Here is an 18,631-nt window from a genome sequence, read left to right on the forward strand (position 1 = left end):
GTGAAGAGTTGTTTACCTGAGCGTGTTTCCTGTCCAGCTCAGTGTAGTCCTGCTCCACTCGGGTGAGTTTGTCCTTGACCTTCTGGAGCTGGGCTTCCCTAACCTGGATCTCCTCGTCTTGCCGGGTCACCTGCAGCAGGGGCTTTACCTGGTTGGCACAGAACAAGGATCAGAGGTCAATGTGAAGGACATCCCCATTCCTGCATCCCCTATGATTTTATTTCCTGCAACGGGCTGATTTTATTTTTCTTTCCCTTGTCAAGGATCTAAAGTCAACGTATAGATTTTAGAACATATTTTTTCTCTTGATAGGCTCTAAAACCCAATCCTGTTGCCTTTGCTTTAGTTAATACATTCTGCACCAACTAGTAATCTGTATCACAACTCGACCATTGCAAGTTTGCTTTACAAGTGCAACAAACATAAACTAAATCAAAGTAAAAAAGTTTAATAGTAAAGTAAAGAATTGAAGCTTTTCAGCCACGTCAGTGATCACTTGCAGATGTGTGTTGTACAGTGGGTACGGAAAGTATTCAGACCCCTTTAAATTTTTCACTCTTTGTTTCATTGCAGCCATTTTCCAAAAATCAAAAAAGTTCATTTTATTTCTCAGTAATGTACACTCAGCACCCCATCTTGACAGAAAAAAACAGAAATGTAGAAATTTTTGCAAATTTATTAAAAAAGAAAAACTGAAATATCACATGATCATAAGTATTCAGACCCTTTGCTCAGTATTTAGTAGAAGCACCCTTTTGATCTAATACAGCCATGAGTCGTTTTGGGAAAGATGCAACAAGTTTTTCACATCTGGATTTGGGTATCCTCTGCCATTCCTCCTTGCAGATCCTCTCCAGTTCTGTCAGGTTGGATGGTAAACGTTGGTGGACAGCCATTTTCAGGTCTCTCCAGAGATGCTCAATTGGGTTTAAGTCAGGGCTCTGGTTGGGCCATTCAAGAACAGCCACGGAGTTGTTGTGAAGCCACTCCTTCGTTATTTTAGCGGTGTGCTTAGGGTCATTGTCTTGTTGGAAGGGAAACCTTCGGCCCAGTCTGAGGTCCAGAGCACTCTGGAAAAGGTTTTCGTCCAGGATATCCCTGTACTTGGCCGCATTCATCTTTCCCTCGATTGCAACCAGTCGTCCTGTCCCTGCAGCTGAAAAACACCCCCACAGCATGATGCTGCCACCACCATGCTTCACTGTTGAGACTGTATTGGACAGGTGATGAGCAGTGCCTGGTGTTCTCCACACATACCGCTTAGAATTAAGGCCAAAAAGTTCTATCTTGGTCTCATCAGACCAGAGGATCTTATTTATCACCATCTTGGAGTCCTTCAGGTGTTTTTTAGCAAACTCCATGCGGGCTTTCATGTGTCTTGCAGTGAGGAGAGGCTTCCGTCGGGCCACTCTGCCATAAAGCCCCGACTGGTGGATTGCTGCAGTGATGGTTGACTTCCTACAACTTTCTCCCATCTCCCGACTGCATCTGTGGAGCTCAGCCACAGTGACCTTTGGGTTCTTCTTTACCTCTCTCACCAAGGCTCTTCTCCCCCGATAGCTCAGTTTGGCCGGACGGCCAGCTCTAGGAAGGGTTCTGGTCGTCCCAAACGTCTTCCATTTGAGGATTATGGAGGCCACTGTGCTCTTAGGAACCTTAAGTGCAGCAGAAATTTTTTTGTAACCTTGGCCAGATCTGTGCCTTGCCACAATTCTGTCTCTGAGCTCTTCAGGCAGTTCCTTTGACCTCATGATTCTCATTTGCTCTAACATGCACTGTGAGCTGTAAGGTCTTATATAGACAGGTGTGTGGCTTTCCTAATCAAGTCCAATCAGTATAATCAAACACAGCTGGACTCAAATGAAGGTGTAGAACCATCTCAAGGATGATCAGAAGAAATAGACAGCACCTGAGTTAAATATGAGTGTCACGGCAAAGGGTCTGAATACTTATGACCATGTGATATTTCAGTTTTTCTTTTTTAATAAATTTGCAAAAATTTCTACATTTCTGTTTTTTTCTGTCAAGATGGGGTGCTGAGTGTACATTACTGAGAAATAAAATGAACTTTTTTGATTTTTGGAAAATGGCTGCAATGAAACAAAGAGTGAAAAATTTAAAGGGGTCTGAATACTTTCCGTACCCACTGTATATTTCCCCGTCTCTGTTGTAATGTAGTTGTGTGCACAGTACCTTGGTGAACAGCCGCCACCACTGCCAGTTCCTGAGTTTGAGGTATGCAGCACAGTTCCTCTGCATCACCCTCATAGCGCTCAGCTGCTGCTGCTTCTTCAGAAAGGCTCTGGGATGTAATACAAATTAAACAATAAATCCACAAAAATACACATGGGTGTGTGAATGAAAGTGGCGGATTGTCCTTTCAGACATAGGAACTACAGCAGAAAAAACATCTGCAGGAATAAGCTCATTAAGTCCCATTTTTAACTGTACTCCACCGTCCTACTAACATTTACGCTGCTCAGTTATAGGGCAGTACTAACAGTGTGTTAGTTTTGACATTTTTGCAAGAAATTTTGTTGTCATGCAAAAAAGCAGATAATATAGCATTTTTTTTGTCTCCATTATAAAAACACAACTTTATTATTTATTCACAAGCTTCCAGAAGCGGTGCCAAATACCTTTCAATGCTGTTGCAATTCCTGAGTCACTGATAGGGGCTGACAAAAGATTAAATATTGATGCTACTTTAAGAGCGAAATACAAAACGCCCTCCTAAACAGCAGCAAGCGAGCGCTCCTTACAGAGAAACCCCACTTGCCTTCTCCTATCCCTTTAGTTTCAGTTAGTAAACAAGTGATTGTTGAGTGGCCGATGACTCAAGTTAAATCGTAGTATAACAAATATTTAAAAATGATAACAACACTTCAGTGCAAAGTAGGCTAGAGTGGCTTACAAACTAAATAAGCATGTGTCTATCATAGCTCCCCCTCTCTGCTAATGTTTATTCTTAGGTAAAACTCTTACTTGCGTGCAAGGTAGCCTCTGGAGGCGCTCTGGAAGCGTATGATGGTGTCAGTGATCTTTAGGTCTCTTTCTTCTTCCAGGTGAGCCAGGACTCCAGCTCTGAAGAAGACTTTACTCTGACCCACCCTGAACAGGTTGAGATCCAGCTCCAAAGCCCTGATCTGAATGAGGAAACGGCATCCAGTTAACAGTGGTTAGCAATTTCCAAAATATTGTATTTTTATGGCTACTATAAAAATGACTTACCATGAGTTCTGATGCCTGTTTGCCATCCATGAAGGTGCGGGGAATAGCATTAGGAGTCAGGATCTCATATCTGGGAGACAAAAGTGATTTTGTAAGCGTGTGTGTTCTGAAGCAAGAGACACAAAACTGAGGATGTGTCAAAAAGGTCATTCCAGAGATGCCAGAGAACATGCTTGAAGAGGCATTTATTGTGTGTGTGTGTGTGTGTGTGTGTGTGTGTGTGTGTGTGTGTGTGTGTGAGAGAGAGAGAGAGAGAGAGGTGGTTATGAAAGGTAGTTGACTGGAGTCTGTTTACAGTCTCTTCTGTGATACAAAAATACAATCACACCCACACACACACACACACACGCACACCTCTGTCTGAACTCCTGGAATGGGATGCGGTTAGGGAAGCCTTGTCTGCAGATACGGATCCCCTCCAGAACTCCGTTACACCTCAGCTGGTCCAAAACCAGATGGGGGGACAGCTTACCGGCCTGAGCGAGCCACAAGCGACACAAAGGAAGAGAGGGAGAAAGACAAGCAGACCAGACAAGAGAAAGTGAAATAAATGGAAGATTTAATTCAAACACATCTATCCTGTTACCCCTCTAGTCCTACTGTCTTACCCTCTTCTCGTGGTTGGGGATGATGCAGCGGAGGAAGTTGGGGTTGGTGTTCCTCAGCGTGGCCATCAGCTTTGTGAGAGACTCCTTGTAAAGCTGACCAACAGTCCTGAACATACCCTTCTTCGTCTTGAGTCCTGCTGCTCCGAACGTGACGGGCCCACTGTTGTCTCCCGACGACACCTGGTCAAGACCCACGATCCTGTCCACTGAACCAAAAAACACACAAAGGTCTCAGTTTCAGCAGCAAGTATGACTTAAGTGGAGTGAATAGGGTTTACCAGACTTGGTTTGGACATGGACATGTCTGTATGAATGCCATACTAATGCCATGGCATTATGATTTTACATCTGCAATCAAGTCTCTGGAAAGATGATATCAGATGGTGGACAATGGATTTGGAGCTCATTAGAGATGCAATCATATGGTTTCAAAGCAAATACAAAAGAATTTATTTGCTTACCCATATGGACCAGTAAGATACACATACAGAATTAGTACAGTGCAAGAGCAAAACAGGTTTCTAGCTTAACCTTGAACATGTCTGAACAGGCATGACTACAGCTTTCTCTGTCTATCATTTGAAAAAAAAAGTGCTGACTTATTATGTTCCTGATTTGACGGTTGTATTGACTGAGTTGTATACAAAACTGCCAATTCCACAATAACCCAAATTTCTATATTAGTAATACCATTATACTATTTAAGCTATTTAAATGTTACCACTGTATGCCAATATGTAACATCTCTAGAACTCATTCAGGATCACAGTTCTGCCTGCACATGGTTGGTTTTCATAAAACTGCTCCAGTTGTTTGTGGCAGTACTGTGCAACACAACTCTTATCGAAAGCATGCTGCTACCTAGACACTGTTCAATTTCTATAAAAAGGAGGTGAATTACTTCTTTATGAATGGAAAAAAACTACATCACACAAGCACTGTCACTAAAAGCAAAAGACTTGGTGACAGAGTAAAAGAGAGAACAACTGTTTCAACAGCACAGTGAGAATATGATAGAAAAATGAATACTACAGAACAAATATGAAACTAAAATGAGTAAACAATTACACAAAAGGGCACACGACAATCAAACACTGAAAAAAACAAAGGAGCAATGCAAGCAGAGGTGGGAGTGAGGAATGTGACACGCAGAGGAGGAGAGGAACCTACTGTCGGAGCCATTAGCCTGTAGTGTGGCATAGGAGTCAAAGAAGTACACACGAGGAAGAGTTTGAATATCTGATGCAGGAAGAAGGAAGGCCCAGAGAGAAAAATAAGAGGGAAGGAAAGAAGGAGCCCATGTGAGCACAAAATTAGTGGAGAGGAAAGAGAAAAGAACAGAAGGAAATGGGACAAGAGTAAGCAAACACAGGAGAGAACAAGAAGGAAAAAGAACAGAGATGGACAGAAAGATAGAATAGTTCCATCATAGAGAAAGAGAAGAGAAAAAAATACAGTAAAGTTAGTACATTTCGCACAAGAAACCTTTATAACTGACAAATTTTTCAGTTTAAAGTACAGTTCTTACATACATTTTTACATACTGTGCACATATGACGTCCATAAATTAAAGGTTTACTGTACATGGTAGTGATTGAACGCTACAGTAAATCAGTCTTACCCTCCTTCCAAAGCTCTGAGACGAAATGATCCGACGACTGGTGGAGGAGAGATGCCACGTTGTCGTTCAGAGGATCCATGTTCTTCACTAACCAATCATCTGCCTTGTAGTTCACCTGAGAGACATTGCGGGGACATTTTCAACTCGGTTTCTTTGAGTGGGAAAGATGGCAGACGTGGAATTTGTTCAAGAAATGATAGGATACCTTGCCAGCATAGTGAATGATGGAGAAGTCAGCTTCCCCACGTGGCTGCTTTGATCGGAAGAATTTTGGATGGCTGCCTTGCTCAGCAGACAGCTTCTCTACAAAAGAGCGGTCTGTTGCACGGGGGAACCAGCACTCTTCATCCAGCAGGGCCAGGACACCAGGCGGGTGGGTCTAACAGAGACAGGGAAAAACAACCTTTATTGTGAGTGAAACTTTCAAGTGGAATACCGAATCAAAGTGTGCGATTGTGTGCTTTGCATGTTTCTCTTTATGTTCTTTTATTCTCTTTCATTCCTTCATCTGTGGGTGGGGTTGATTGCGAACAGGTTCTGTGTGCCACAGATTGAATCCTCAACCTGAACCTTATCATGCTATTTTCCTACAATAACCAAACAATGCACGCTACTTGTATGGAAAGTAAATATGGACTGTCAGCCTCTATATTCTCATCAATTAATGATAATTTGTGTTCCGCTGTGTGTATGTACTGGTTTCTCAATGAGGTCAATGCAGGGCTGTAAGTCCAGGCCAAAGTCGATGAAGTTCCACTCGATGCCCTCCCGCTGGTACTCCTCCTGCTCCAAGATGAACATGGTGTGGTTGAAGAGCTGCTGCAGCTTCTCATTGGTGTAGTTGATACACAGCTGCTCAAAGGAGTTTAGCTGCAGAGGGATTCAGGAAAGCAAACAAAGACTCATGTAATGTAACCTATAGAACAACACACACACACTTATACACTGTAGCGTTTGTGACACTACATGCCTATAACACTTGCCCGAACCTAATACTAACTGTAACCTATCCTTAAAATGTACAAATAAAGGGAAACACTGGCTTGAAAATAAAATATCCATTATCACAAACATTTCAGAACTAATGCTGGGGTATAGCAAAAGTCAAACATCACCCCTTATGTATGTTAAATTTGAACTACTGACCTACTGCATACAAACATACAATCATTACATGAACAAACCTGGAAGATCTCAAATCCAGCGATATCAAGGATCCCTATGAAGGAGGCTCCCTGTCGCTGTCTGCGGTCCAGAGCTCTGTTGATCCTGTGAACCAGCCATCTGAACAGACGCTCGTATGTGGCCTTCGCCAAGGCCTCCACAGCAAAGTCAGCCTAGAGGAACAAGGATACACTATTAGACACACTCCATAGGAACAAATATCTGTTTATCTGTATGACTACAAATGTCTATGCACATAAGATCTTACCTGTTCTTTCGTCTGGGCCTTCTGCACATACTCTCGACCCACTTTGATTCTGGGAGTGAGGATGGCCCGAGTGAACTCCAGCACATTGACGCCCAGCAGATGGCACAGTTTCTGAGCAGCTGTGTTATCCGGCATTGAGGCCTGATCCTGGTTCTTTTCCTTCATGAAGGAAATGTTTCCAAACTGGAGCACAGCAGAGATCACCTTAAGCATGGCTGCAGAGAGGTATGACAGGGAGAGGGAAGGTGATTTATAGCACGGATCCAAACGGAAAGAAGTAAACTACTTTCTCTCGTCTCTATCATCCCCTCTCTTACATATTGACTCCTCTGGGGTGAAGCCCATAATAGCCATGGAGTCCATGGTCTGGGTGAAGTTCTCTGAATCGCTCTGACCAGGAACAGGAATGGAGCCTCCACTCAGAAAGCGGTATTCATCAGCAGTTCCTAACAGCAGGTCCGCTAGGGATGGAAATTAAAAAAAGGTGAAACAGAGAGAGCTAAGTAGAAAAGACATAAATTACCACAGGACATGGATACATTTTACTGGTGTATTTCACCAAAATAACATGCAGCATATTCTGTAGTATAGCCGTATTTCATTATGACACTTTGGCTCACCTCTTGTCTCCTCTGAAGTTCCACACAACAACTGGTAAAAGATGTGGAACGTCCTTTCATCCTTGGCCTGACGGGTGGCCCGGGACTTTTCAAGGAGGTCTGGATTTATGTCGTCATGGACATGTGCAGCTGAAGCTAGTTAGTCCTGGTCTACTTCTAGCAATGTATCCTTTCCAAATCAGAATTTATAGTGTATATGTAATATATATAAATCTTTAAATAATCAAATTATTTTGCATGTCACAAATAAACACAGGAGTCACAATATACGACAAGGTAAATTCGCCCAACTACGCTGTAAATGAGGCAGCTTATTTAGACAGCAAGAGTGTTTCTATCTTTCAAAAACCTATGTAAAAGGATACAGGTTTCTATGTTGGCACCAACAATGTACCCCGCCACGTCAAAATTAATGCGGATGAATTTACCCTGAAGCAGAAGAAAAAGTTTCAGTTAATTTATATAGTAAATTATCAAACTGATGATACTGACATGAAAAGAATGCTCAGGAGGTTTGTATAAACTGTCAAGTCTGTTCTTACAAATCTAGAGGAGTTGTCGTTCTTCACAGTCTTTGCGTTACCAAAGGCCTCCAGTATGGGGTTGGCCTGCAGCAGCTGTCTCTCCAGCTCGCCCTGAGACACACAGGAGACGTCAGATCAGCTTCACAGCACTACAAAGATATGAGCCTCAACAAAAAAACCTCCATAGGGCCTGTGTACTAAAATGCACCATTTAATCCTGCTCTCTCTGAAGTAACTACTGATCTGTTATATAAAAAAAAGCATGACTCATCCTTGAAGATCAGTGACACAAAATGGTGCATTTTAGACCCCAAAATAGCATTCACAAAACACACCATTCGCAGGACCGGGAACAAATGATTCTCAACGTCAATATGAGTAATGGGCTCTCTTTAGTTAAGCAATCAATGAAAAGAATCATCATGTTTCATGTTTAATTTATTATTAAAATCTACATTATTAAAAGTCAATCTCTAGAATCCAACTAACAAGAGTCAGTTGAGAACCACTGTTGTACGACAACAAGGGCAGAGAAGCTGCAGGTTTAGATGCCAATATCATATACAAGCTACATATTGGCTGATTCTAGCTAGCTGCAAAGCCTTGCTACGGTTGTCGCATTGCCAGTGCAGCAGCTGTTGATGCAACATCAGCAGCAGCCAATGAAGAAGAGTTACTGTAGCTACAGGAGATGGTTATACTGTAAAAACGGTCAAGGAATGTCAGGCAGCCAACACCAGAGGCAGATACACAAGCACACACAGAGGTCAGCATTTTAAAGGGTATACTACACACAACGACAGAACAATATATTTACACACATACACGCACGCACGCACGCACGCACATGCACACACACACGCGCACACACATACACACACACACGCGCACACACACACACAGATGGCAGCAAACGACACAACCACACCCATACCCACTCCCACTGTACAGTTCATGTAATTAAAACCAGTTCTACAGGTAAGCAAAAACCAGTGGGAATGAGAAGCCAACCCTCACCCCACTGAGAAGAATACAATAAAACGTGCCTAAACTAGAGACCCTGAAAGACAGGATTTATGACAGGTAAGTAAAAAAGAAAAGCACTATCCACCGAAGGCATGATTCTCATCATGTATCAAGTGAATCATATCAGCTCTTGTAAATATTCTACACAGAAAGTTTCATTTCTACAAAAAGTGACCCCCAATGAATAAACCCCAAGTTGTCTAAATACGTTTATACTCACATATTGCATACTCTGACGAATTGTGTGTGAGGAAATGAAGTTTTAGGGGGGAGGAGAATGGGTGAACATATGGATGGGATAAACAAACAAACAAAAAAAGACAAATAAGACAACAATAACAATAACAAAGAAAGGAATACAAACAAGCAAAATCAAATATACTGTGCAAGGTTTGATTGTTATGAGGAACCACATCAATACTGATAGTTTAAGGTTACTGTGTTGGTTAGTAAGTATCATCTTGGAGTTCAATAAAACTGGGTGGAGTGTGCGATTAAAATCCAATGCAATGTCTTTTTGTCAAATTCAGCGAATATCTCCTCACGGCTAGTTGTCCATTCTGTGTGTGCGCAGAAAAAAATCCCAGTGTTCGTACACAGCTCTGGCTCTGACCGAGCCACCCAACACTATTCCAGCCGTTCCAGCCATGATATGTGTGTCAACGTTAAATTACTTGCCCTCGGGCATTCAGCTTACTTTCTAGTTTGCCGAGACATGCTGTTGTTGTGATGTTAGCTATAGTAGCAGGAGAGTTGTGAGTGTCGCCGTTTGGAGCTTGTGTGCTGGCTCTGAGACCATCTCTTCCTCTCTGCATGTTAGCTTTGCAGCAGCAACTGTACCGACAGTTTGCTAACCCACAACTTAGCTAACGTTAGTTAAATTACTTGCTGTATCGTTGTTCGCTCTACATCGTGGTATTTGGTATGGTTTTGGAAATCTCAAGAATCGCAAACCCCACCTTTAAGCAGGAAAAAATACAGGATAAAAGAGCAGGACAGGACAGTAGGATCGAGTTCACTCACCCTGTTCACCAAAGTACTGCCCCTTGTTAAAGATCTAGAGCCATCCATCTGAACATGCAGGAAAGAGAGGACAAAGCAGAAAGAAGAGAATGAGGGGGAACAAGTGCAGGAAGGAAGGAAGGTAAAGGAAATTGCAGAGAAAATGAGAAAAAGAAGACTGATAAACAGCACCTGCACCTGCAGGGAAACCCATTTTATAATCATAATGTATGAATAAAAAAATTAAGAGGAAAGGGATTGAGGTTCATTAAATTGTGATTGGGTTAGGGAAGAAACATTGCATTGGACTGTATTGAGAACAGCAACTTTGAACTAATTCTGAAGACACTGCAACAATGGTGAGTTATATTTTTTTTAAATTAATAGTTTAATTTTGGGAAATAGTTCATTTTGGGAAACAAGCTTATTCACTTTCCTTCCTGAGAGTTAGATGAGAAGATTGATACCAGTCTCATGTGTGTGCGCTAAGTACAGAGTTGGAGATTAGCTTAGAATGGAAGTGTTGCTCTGTCTAAAGTTCAACACACCTACCAGCTCATCTAAATCTCAATAATTAACACAATCCAACCTCACTGTGTTGGCAAGACTCTGAGAAGTTACTGCGGTCGTGTGTACACCAAAAAATAGTTATAGTACGAAAGTCCCCATAAAACTCCATGCTGTCAGTTTTACATTTCTGTTTGAGTGCAATTCAAAACAACAAGATATTATGTGTTAATTAGTGAGCTTTATAGCTGTTGTTATGCATTTGTTCAGAATTTACTTTGGAAAGAGGCAGGCTTGTTGTTTCCTCTTACTTCCAGTCTTTTTGCTAAGCTAGGCTAATCCTCCTGATTCTAGATCCGAGCTTACTGTACCACACAGACACAAGAGTGGCATCAGTCTTCTCACCTAATTCTCCGATAGAAAGTTCATAAGCCTATTTCCCAAAACTTTAACTATTCCTTTACTTAAATACCAGATGGCAACATTTCACAGCTGTAAGACACATAATTCAGCCCAGACTCCAGATATATTGGTGAAAACACACACACAAGTGACTTATGGTCATATCATGGCACAGAACACAGAAAAAGCACAGATGAGCTGCACTGATATCTCTGAGGTCAAGTGATATACTTTTGAGGCATTGTAACATGATTTGGTTACTGTAATGTGAACACAGTTCTGCTTAGCCTCAACTTAGCTTCCTATAGCCTACAGTCTACATCATATTTCTTTTCCTCATCTCTTATTTTTTTCGCTCAACACTCAAATGCTTCTCCACCTTTTCCATCTTTCCTGTTAGTCCCCTCCACTTTCATTCTAAATGTTCCTAGAAAAGCCCTTCTTCTCTTTGTATGTTGTTTTTTTCGGCTGCTGCTCTTCTTTTTCTTTTTACTTCTGTGATGTCTCTACTGCGACGTACCTGGACAGCTTCCTTGTTCCTGCCCAAAGTGCCACCCTTATGAGAAGAGGCAACGTGAGCCAAATACTGGATTACTTTCTTAGTGTTCTCTGTTTTCCCAGCTCCAGACTCGCCTCTGGAATACACATAAACACAGACACACACATACACACACACACACACACACACACACACACACACACACACACACACAAGACCGAGTAAGGAACACACACACATACACAATAAATACCATTCTCTTAACAAAATGGTCCATCTCAAACACATATGGTCTCAATTATGAATGGTATATATAAGCATTTTAAAGAGAGAGGACACACAGGAACAAGTGGCCAAACACACATTCATCACACCAGTAAATATAGTGCCCATGCAGTGCATTCAAAGCCACAGGTCCAAACAGAAAGCAGGTGTGGAGGATACAGGCTGCGTCAGTATTGTTGCTTTTGGCGAAGAACCACGGAGAGTGGCGTAAAAATAGCAGCTGTAAAAGACCTAAAAGGAGAGGACGGCTCGTCCCAAATACACTGATTCAAGATGAACATAAAATGGGATCCTTGACAATGACAGGAAGAGTCTGGCAGGAAGACATGATGACAGGGAGCCGAATGAAAGGCCCTCAGGCAAGCAGGTAGGCAGACAAACCATGGGGAACAGACAGGATGATGCATTCACATCATAGACCTGGCATTTTGCAAAGATGTGATTTTTCCGTCCTGATTCTTTAAATTCATGTTTGAAAATGTGACCCATACAGAGGTTTTCCTCACAGCAAATTACAAAGCATTCACACACAGCAGGCAACTCACGTGCAGAGGATTGATTGATCTTCTCGGTCTGTTAAAGAAAAAACAATGTGAGGACAAATTAGTAACATATAGATATAGAGAAAGATCTGTCGGACTGTTGAGAAACGATTTTGAGATACTTCTGTTCTACATTTGTTCATACAGTGTTAAACATGTGGGAGGTCAACATCAAACAGCTACAAGGATCACAACTGTGACGATTTGAAAATCTACACATGTTGATATATGATTCTTGAAATAACACCCTCTAAGGTGCTGTGTGGGAGTGAGGAGGTTATCTATGGCACCATCTTGGCTCATGTTACACCAAGCCTCCACCGCCACTAACCAGGCATGAAGTTCTCTGGAAGCCTCAATAGGGACCCACACCTCAAATCTTCATGGGTAATACATATTATATGTATAAAGATGGACTCAAACTAGGGCTCAGACTGTGCTCTGACTCTTGGCATGTCAGTCACTGCTTCACTGATTAACACTTTAGAAAGAAACAGGCCACCAGCTGAACTAGTCTCTCCAGGCTGCCAAACCACATAACACTGGTAGTCAATGGGTGGACATTGTTTGCAACATTACTTGTGTTTAAGATTCCCACACGTTCAGTTTAGAGGAATTCATACTGGTCCTACAGGTTAAATCACTGTAATAACACACCTACAGTCTACCCTGAGGGGGGGGGGGGGGGGGGGGGCAAATACATAGACGCAGAGCCTCATCTGTCATGTCCTGTTATCTCTGGAAGACACCCTGAGGCAGAGACATTGCTCAATCGGCCATTAACCGCTTTTAAATGGCTGCTGGGAATTCTGTCTCATCTCATGAACTCAATATTACTGGTAGGGCCTAAAAAAAATCATGCATTCTTAAACATATTATATGTGGTTATCACACATTTCATCACCACAACAAATAAACAATATCACTTAATCCACTCATTAAAGGGAGTGCCACACCCAGAAATCTCTGTTGCAAAAAATACTGTCTTGCCTGTTTGTTGTCACTTTAAAGGCTTTTGAGCCACGAGTCAAGAGCATACCGCACCTTTAAGTAGCGTTCACAGTGTGGCTTAGCGAGCAAAGATCACAGACGAGATTCATTACCATGTTCCAGCCCAGATGAGCTGTTGCAGTGCCAGAGTTAGTCAGGGGTCAGAGGTCATAGATAGTGTTGAATACCTTGTAGCATGCTGCGATAGGCGGCCTCTGATATGGCGTAGATGTGTGGGGGCATCTCGTGGCGTTTTTTGCCCCGGTACATCTCCACAATGGCCTCTGTGTAGATGGGCAGGTTCTTGTAAGGGTTCACCACCACACAGAACAGGCCTGAATATGTCTGGAAAAACACACAGAAGAGAGAGATTTACATTGTCCTTATCCTCATAGTTTGTATTTCACAATCCAGACAGAATAAAAACGGCATAATTTTGTTTTAGTTCTGTTTGATTATTATTATGTTCAACACTCTCTCTGCAAATGCTTAGTAACTTGAGTTAGTTGAGACTGTCAATAATAGTGGGTGGCTTAACTTCTCCTGTTTGATAACTGCAGGAGAAGCGTGTTTTTATTAAACAACTGCTTCAACAGAATGTACAGCACTAAACCAAAAAAGGTGCAGAGCGCTCGGTGCAGCTCTGTCATTTACTTGATTCAGTATATAACGCAGGCAAATAGGACAGTCTTATCTGAACATTCAGGGAATTGTCAGTTGAATTGATTTCAGTCCAAACATATGGTCCATAAAAAAAGGTGACAATTATAAATTAACAAAGGAACATTTTGGGTCTTGTAAATGCAGCCAATGGTTACATCTTCTACACAGTGCCCATTCATACCCAAACATGCACTCCAACTGCAATGAAAGCCACCAATGATACACAAACTACTTTATCTTATCTCATACTGTTATACGCCCCTTAAAGCTATTCCAACAATTTATCAATACTGCTCTCTGTCCTTCTGCTAATCTTTCCTCTCAGCTTCATCCTCCATCCCATTAACAGGCAACTCAACTACATTTCATTGCCTATATATTAATCTACTTTAATCACACATACTGTATAATATATTTCCTGGGTATGTAAATCACCATGACTTCCATTCCTACTTATCCTTATCCTACTGCAGTAGAAACTGTAGATGCCTCCCACTGACACCTCACACACAAACACACACACACACACACACACATACACACGCACACTAACAACTTTGTAAACTGACTCCACACCTTTCTTACCACCCCATATCAGTTCCACAGGAGACATCAGAGGAGCTAACCGTTAACACATGCGTGTACACAACATCACAAACTGCCTTCTCTTGTTAATACATGTATGTGAATATGCATTGTGTGAGATTATTTGCTATATGCTGTGAATGCGTTCACCCTCTCATGTGTTTATTGTTTTGTGCACTCACATATATCAGTCCAGAGTAGTATCTCTCTCTCAGGTTGTGCAGCACCGAGGCTTCGTTGAGGCAGGTGAGGTCGGCCATGTCCTCCACTTTACTGAAGCGTGGGGGGTTCATCCGCTGCACCTCCTCCCTGGACAGAGTGATCCGCCGCTGACTGTCTGTAAGCTCAACCTCCACCTCATCACCACGCTCTTCCCGAATACTGGCCGACTGGGGGTGGAAAAAGAGAGAGGTTTAACAGACAGTATGGGAGATGAAGAAAGAGAGTTTGTGTTCAATGTGAAAATTAATCAGTTAGCAGATACTTGCTTGAGGAACACCACAGTGAACATCATGTCAACCTCAACATTTCACAGTCAGGTGTCAAACAAGCAATGCCTTCATGAGGAAATCAATCTCAAATATTCAATAAATAAAACTCGATCTCTTGAAAAGGTTAATGTAAATTTAATATGCTGAAAAAAGATGCTGTTTGGCAGGCTCAGATCTTCGCAGAAATCTTAAATCCTGGATGCTGCATCTTCCTTTGATGCACCTACAAGGAAGAGCTTTCCAACAAGCCATCACTGACAAAAAAATAAAACCGACTAAACTGTGAAGAGTTACTAGTCTCAAGTAAGCAAGTTTCAAGATCCTCACAGATTTTCATTTAGTACCGACTAGAATAGAAGTTAATGTAGAACATCAATTAAAAAACATATAGTTTGCTTTACTGTAATTAATGCAGCTGTGTTGCTGTAACTCACACAAAACTCTGGTCTAGCCCGTTAACTCTACAGTAAACCAGCTGGCCTGCATTTAAAATTAAGCAACATTGAAAATATAATTGTGAAAATGTTTGTCAGAATCTCTGCCAGTGAGCTTTAGAATAAGTGCAGTCAAGAATAGATGGTGACAGAAAATGGAAGAGAGGAACTTGTTGTCATGCTGTTGGTCTGGTGCTGGTTGGACAGGAAGTAGTGAACTCTGATTTGGACCAGGTCACATGACTCTGCAGCTCGGCTCATCTTTATTCTCTCCGCTACTTGACATGCACAACACACAAATTATGTGCACGTTTGTGTTGGTGCGTGTGTGGGTGTATATTAGTCACCGATTGAACTACATGCTCAGAATATGAAACTGGATGTGTGTCTCTCTGTGTGTTATGCTGTATGAATGTGTATATTTTCGGTGTGTGTGTGTTTGTCCAACAGTGCCATTCTCAGTTCATGAGTGTAAAATGAAGTCAGTGTCTCTACAATGGCCTCTTTAACATTAGGAGGCTGAAGGAGAGTATTGTTCTATTCATAGAGCTCTCTATGAAACCAGTCCAGCAGAGGGAGGGAGACTCGGAGCTAGGACATCGAATTCATATGTCACATCCCATAGTAAAAACTTGAAATGTGCATTATGCAAGTACCCGAGGAAACGTAGAACAAATTAAAATAATTAAAATAATGTATTGTCATGGTGATAAAAACCTCGTAAAAAATGACACATACAAAGATGCACACACACCCTATGCTGCTTTGCCTCACCTGCTTGACACACCTTCACTTGACACCTGGGGCAAATGGATTAACCATGGGATATAGACATAGATAGTGGGAAACAGGAATGTGAAAACAAGTTGTAAAAATTGAAAAAATTGCATTTAGCCCTGACATTTGTTGTTTAACTGCTTTATATCCAGTTATGATTATAATTAGATGTTGGTGCTTGTTGGAAACAAAAAGTCATCCATTTCTCTTACAAGTGGACAACACCTGCTTACCTCAAAGCCATGCTTCTCTGACGGCACCCAAACCAGCCTCTTAGCTGCCCAGTCGGCCTGGCTGGCGGCAGGGAACACAGAGTTGGAGGTGGGAGACCCTGGCCCCGGCCCCGCCCCTGATGACAGGAAGCGGACCGTGACATCGTTGGCACCGCCCCCCGTTGGCCTGGACATGGTTCTACTGGCACTGGGTGAGGAAAGAATGGGAGAAAAAAAGGGAGGGCAATAAAAATGTGAGCCTGTGTTGAGCCATTTTTTTTTGTCACAGGCCTTGTGGCTGAAAACTGGAGCGCATTGTGTGGATGATGTAAAGGACAGCGTCGGACAGTGACACTGATGTGATACTGTGTCAAGATACACGCACACACATACTCCATGTGCACACATGCACACAAAAACGAAGAGCAGTAGTAGCACGCAAGTAGCATGCAGGTCATATCCAGCTGAGATCAGGGATGGCCTAATTGAAAGACACAGCAAATCAAGAAGAAGAAGGGAGGAAGAAAGTCAGAGATCGGGGGGGTGGAAGGATGGAGGGATGGAGAAACAGCGAGATACATCAATCGTCTGAGTAAACTGACATGACAGTGAGAGGGGGAGGGATGGTGAGGAAGAAGAAAAAAGGGTGGGATAGCAGTGAGGAGACGAGAGGATCAAAATGAACTGAATCTATTGTTAACTGAAAGAAAATGAAGCGTCCTTCTACTACAGGCCACTGGACCCTCACTGAGGACTATTGGAACCCAAATGTTGATTTGCCGCCTTAGGACCAAGAATCTTGTGAAAGATGAGGTGACAGTAGCTAGAAGTGGTTACTACTCTGAAAAACGAAGGCCAACTCCAGTCAGAGTGACTGTAGTACTACAACAGGATGTTTCTAGATTTGCTCTGACAACTAAGAAATAGTGTGCACCAGTGATTTCATCCCTTGGTGGAGGAGAACCAGTGAATCTAAAACTTTCCACTGAGGCTCGTAGGAATTTTTTCAAAATGGGCTAGTTGCTGCTCTGTCCAAGATGCCCATACTGACCATTCAATGGCAACTGTCGCCAGTGTAAAGTACAAATTGTGGAAATTTCACTGGTTCCAGCTTCACAAATATGATTATTCTATAGTTTTGTTTTTGTCTTCTATGATAGGAAACAGAATATGTTTGGGTTTTGAACTCATAGTCATACAAAAGAAGGCATTTTAAGATGTCGCCATGGTCCCTTGTGATGGGAATTTGTCATTGATTGCTGACTTTTAATAGACCAAACAATGAATCAATAAAATAATCAGAAGAGGATTCCATAATCAAAATGTTATTAATTGCAGCCGCACAGATAATAACCTACTGAATGTTAGCAAAGGACACTGACATTCATGCTGCTCACAATCTAATTAATGGACTAATTACATAGTAAAGAAATGATTAATTCCAAAATCTGACATTTTCCTTTTGAAAATAGACAGCATTTGTAAGTCGCTTTGGATAAAAGGTTCAGCTACATTAGTAAATGTAAATGTACTTGAAAGACAATTCTCATGGGTTAGTGGTTCATCTGAGTTGATGGAATTTGATGGGCTGAATTTCATGTGACATGCAACTTAGGAATGAAACCCTTCAAGAAGGCCAGCTTGTTGGTGGATTAACTTTCTGTTAATGAACTGAATGATGAGTTAGCTGGTGAAGTGTTGATATCAAAATCATGTGTCGGATCAACAGATCATTATGATGATTATGATCTTTTCGGAGGAAATGCCATTGATCTGACAGGAAGGCTTTTGTTCCTGCCCGTATGGTGTATGTGGTAATTATTGGCATCTCCATACCTCAGCAGGTACGTCATCAGGCATGATTCCTGCCATGGATCATCAGTGAAAGTTTTTTCCGCTTTGTCTGTTCACGACAGGGCCCTGCCCCCGAACCCTGCCTTAACCATACCTGTTACTCCAATTCCCAGACTCTGGGTGTGGAGTGAAAATGTTGACAAAAGAGTCGCCGCCACCACCCAGCCACTCAGTATGGAAAAAATGTGATCCCTCAGTGACATCAAACAGCTATACAGCTGTTCTTAAAGGCTGGTGTTATTCTATATTTTTCTTATGGTCAACAAATACCGCAAAAAGACACAAAACAACAATGATGTAGTTTGTCTTTATTTCCTTACGACTTC

The 18,631-nt window shown here is 42.0% G+C and overlaps 1 protein-coding gene across 7 annotated transcripts in view; it reads right to left on the reverse strand.

Moving 5' to 3' along the window:
• The window catches only part of myh14 (myosin, heavy chain 14, non-muscle), a 33,643-nt gene that overhangs the window by 13,076 nt on the left and 1,936 nt on the right, over nucleotides 1-18,631 (reverse strand). For 2 of the 7 annotated variants that reach the window (XM_038711299.1, XM_038711296.1), the window contains exons 2-24: nucleotides 16,473-16,659; nucleotides 14,720-14,926; nucleotides 13,478-13,634; nucleotides 12,303-12,330; nucleotides 11,494-11,608; nucleotides 10,086-10,133; nucleotides 9,283-9,294; nucleotides 8,055-8,147; nucleotides 7,878-7,941; nucleotides 7,513-7,611; nucleotides 7,210-7,353; nucleotides 6,893-7,107; nucleotides 6,645-6,797; nucleotides 6,157-6,330; nucleotides 5,666-5,839; nucleotides 5,461-5,575; nucleotides 5,010-5,078; nucleotides 3,840-4,045; nucleotides 3,586-3,707; nucleotides 3,232-3,301; nucleotides 2,986-3,146; nucleotides 2,194-2,302; nucleotides 17-148 (exon numbers count right to left, since the gene is read on the reverse strand). In XM_038711299.1, the coding sequence (XP_038567227.1) occupies nucleotides 17-148; nucleotides 2,194-2,302; nucleotides 2,986-3,146; nucleotides 3,232-3,301; nucleotides 3,586-3,707; nucleotides 3,840-4,045; nucleotides 5,010-5,078; nucleotides 5,461-5,575; nucleotides 5,666-5,839; nucleotides 6,157-6,330; nucleotides 6,645-6,797; nucleotides 6,893-7,107; nucleotides 7,210-7,353; nucleotides 7,513-7,611; nucleotides 7,878-7,941; nucleotides 8,055-8,147; nucleotides 9,283-9,294; nucleotides 10,086-10,133; nucleotides 11,494-11,608; nucleotides 12,303-12,330; nucleotides 13,478-13,634; nucleotides 14,720-14,926; nucleotides 16,473-16,646 (2,841 nt within the window). In that variant the 5' untranslated portion in view covers nucleotides 16,647-16,659. The remainder of the gene's footprint in view (nucleotides 1-16; nucleotides 149-2,193; nucleotides 2,303-2,985; nucleotides 3,147-3,231; nucleotides 3,302-3,585; nucleotides 3,708-3,839; nucleotides 4,046-5,009; nucleotides 5,079-5,460; nucleotides 5,576-5,665; nucleotides 5,840-6,156; nucleotides 6,331-6,644; nucleotides 6,798-6,892; nucleotides 7,108-7,209; nucleotides 7,354-7,512; nucleotides 7,612-7,877; nucleotides 7,942-8,054; nucleotides 8,148-9,282; nucleotides 9,295-10,085; nucleotides 10,134-11,493; nucleotides 11,609-12,302; nucleotides 12,331-13,477; nucleotides 13,635-14,719; nucleotides 14,927-16,472; nucleotides 16,660-18,631) is intronic. The other 5 variants (XM_038711300.1, XM_038711297.1, XM_038711302.1 and 2 more) reach the window with 5 other exon arrangements.

Source organism: Micropterus salmoides, unplaced genomic scaffold, assembly GCF_014851395.1.
Source record: "Micropterus salmoides isolate LMB-PRFRI ecotype aquatic unplaced genomic scaffold, ASM1485139v1 Ms_hic_scaffold_11, whole genome shotgun sequence".
NCBI classification, from domain to species: Eukaryota; Metazoa; Chordata; class Actinopteri; order Centrarchiformes; family Centrarchidae; genus Micropterus; species Micropterus salmoides.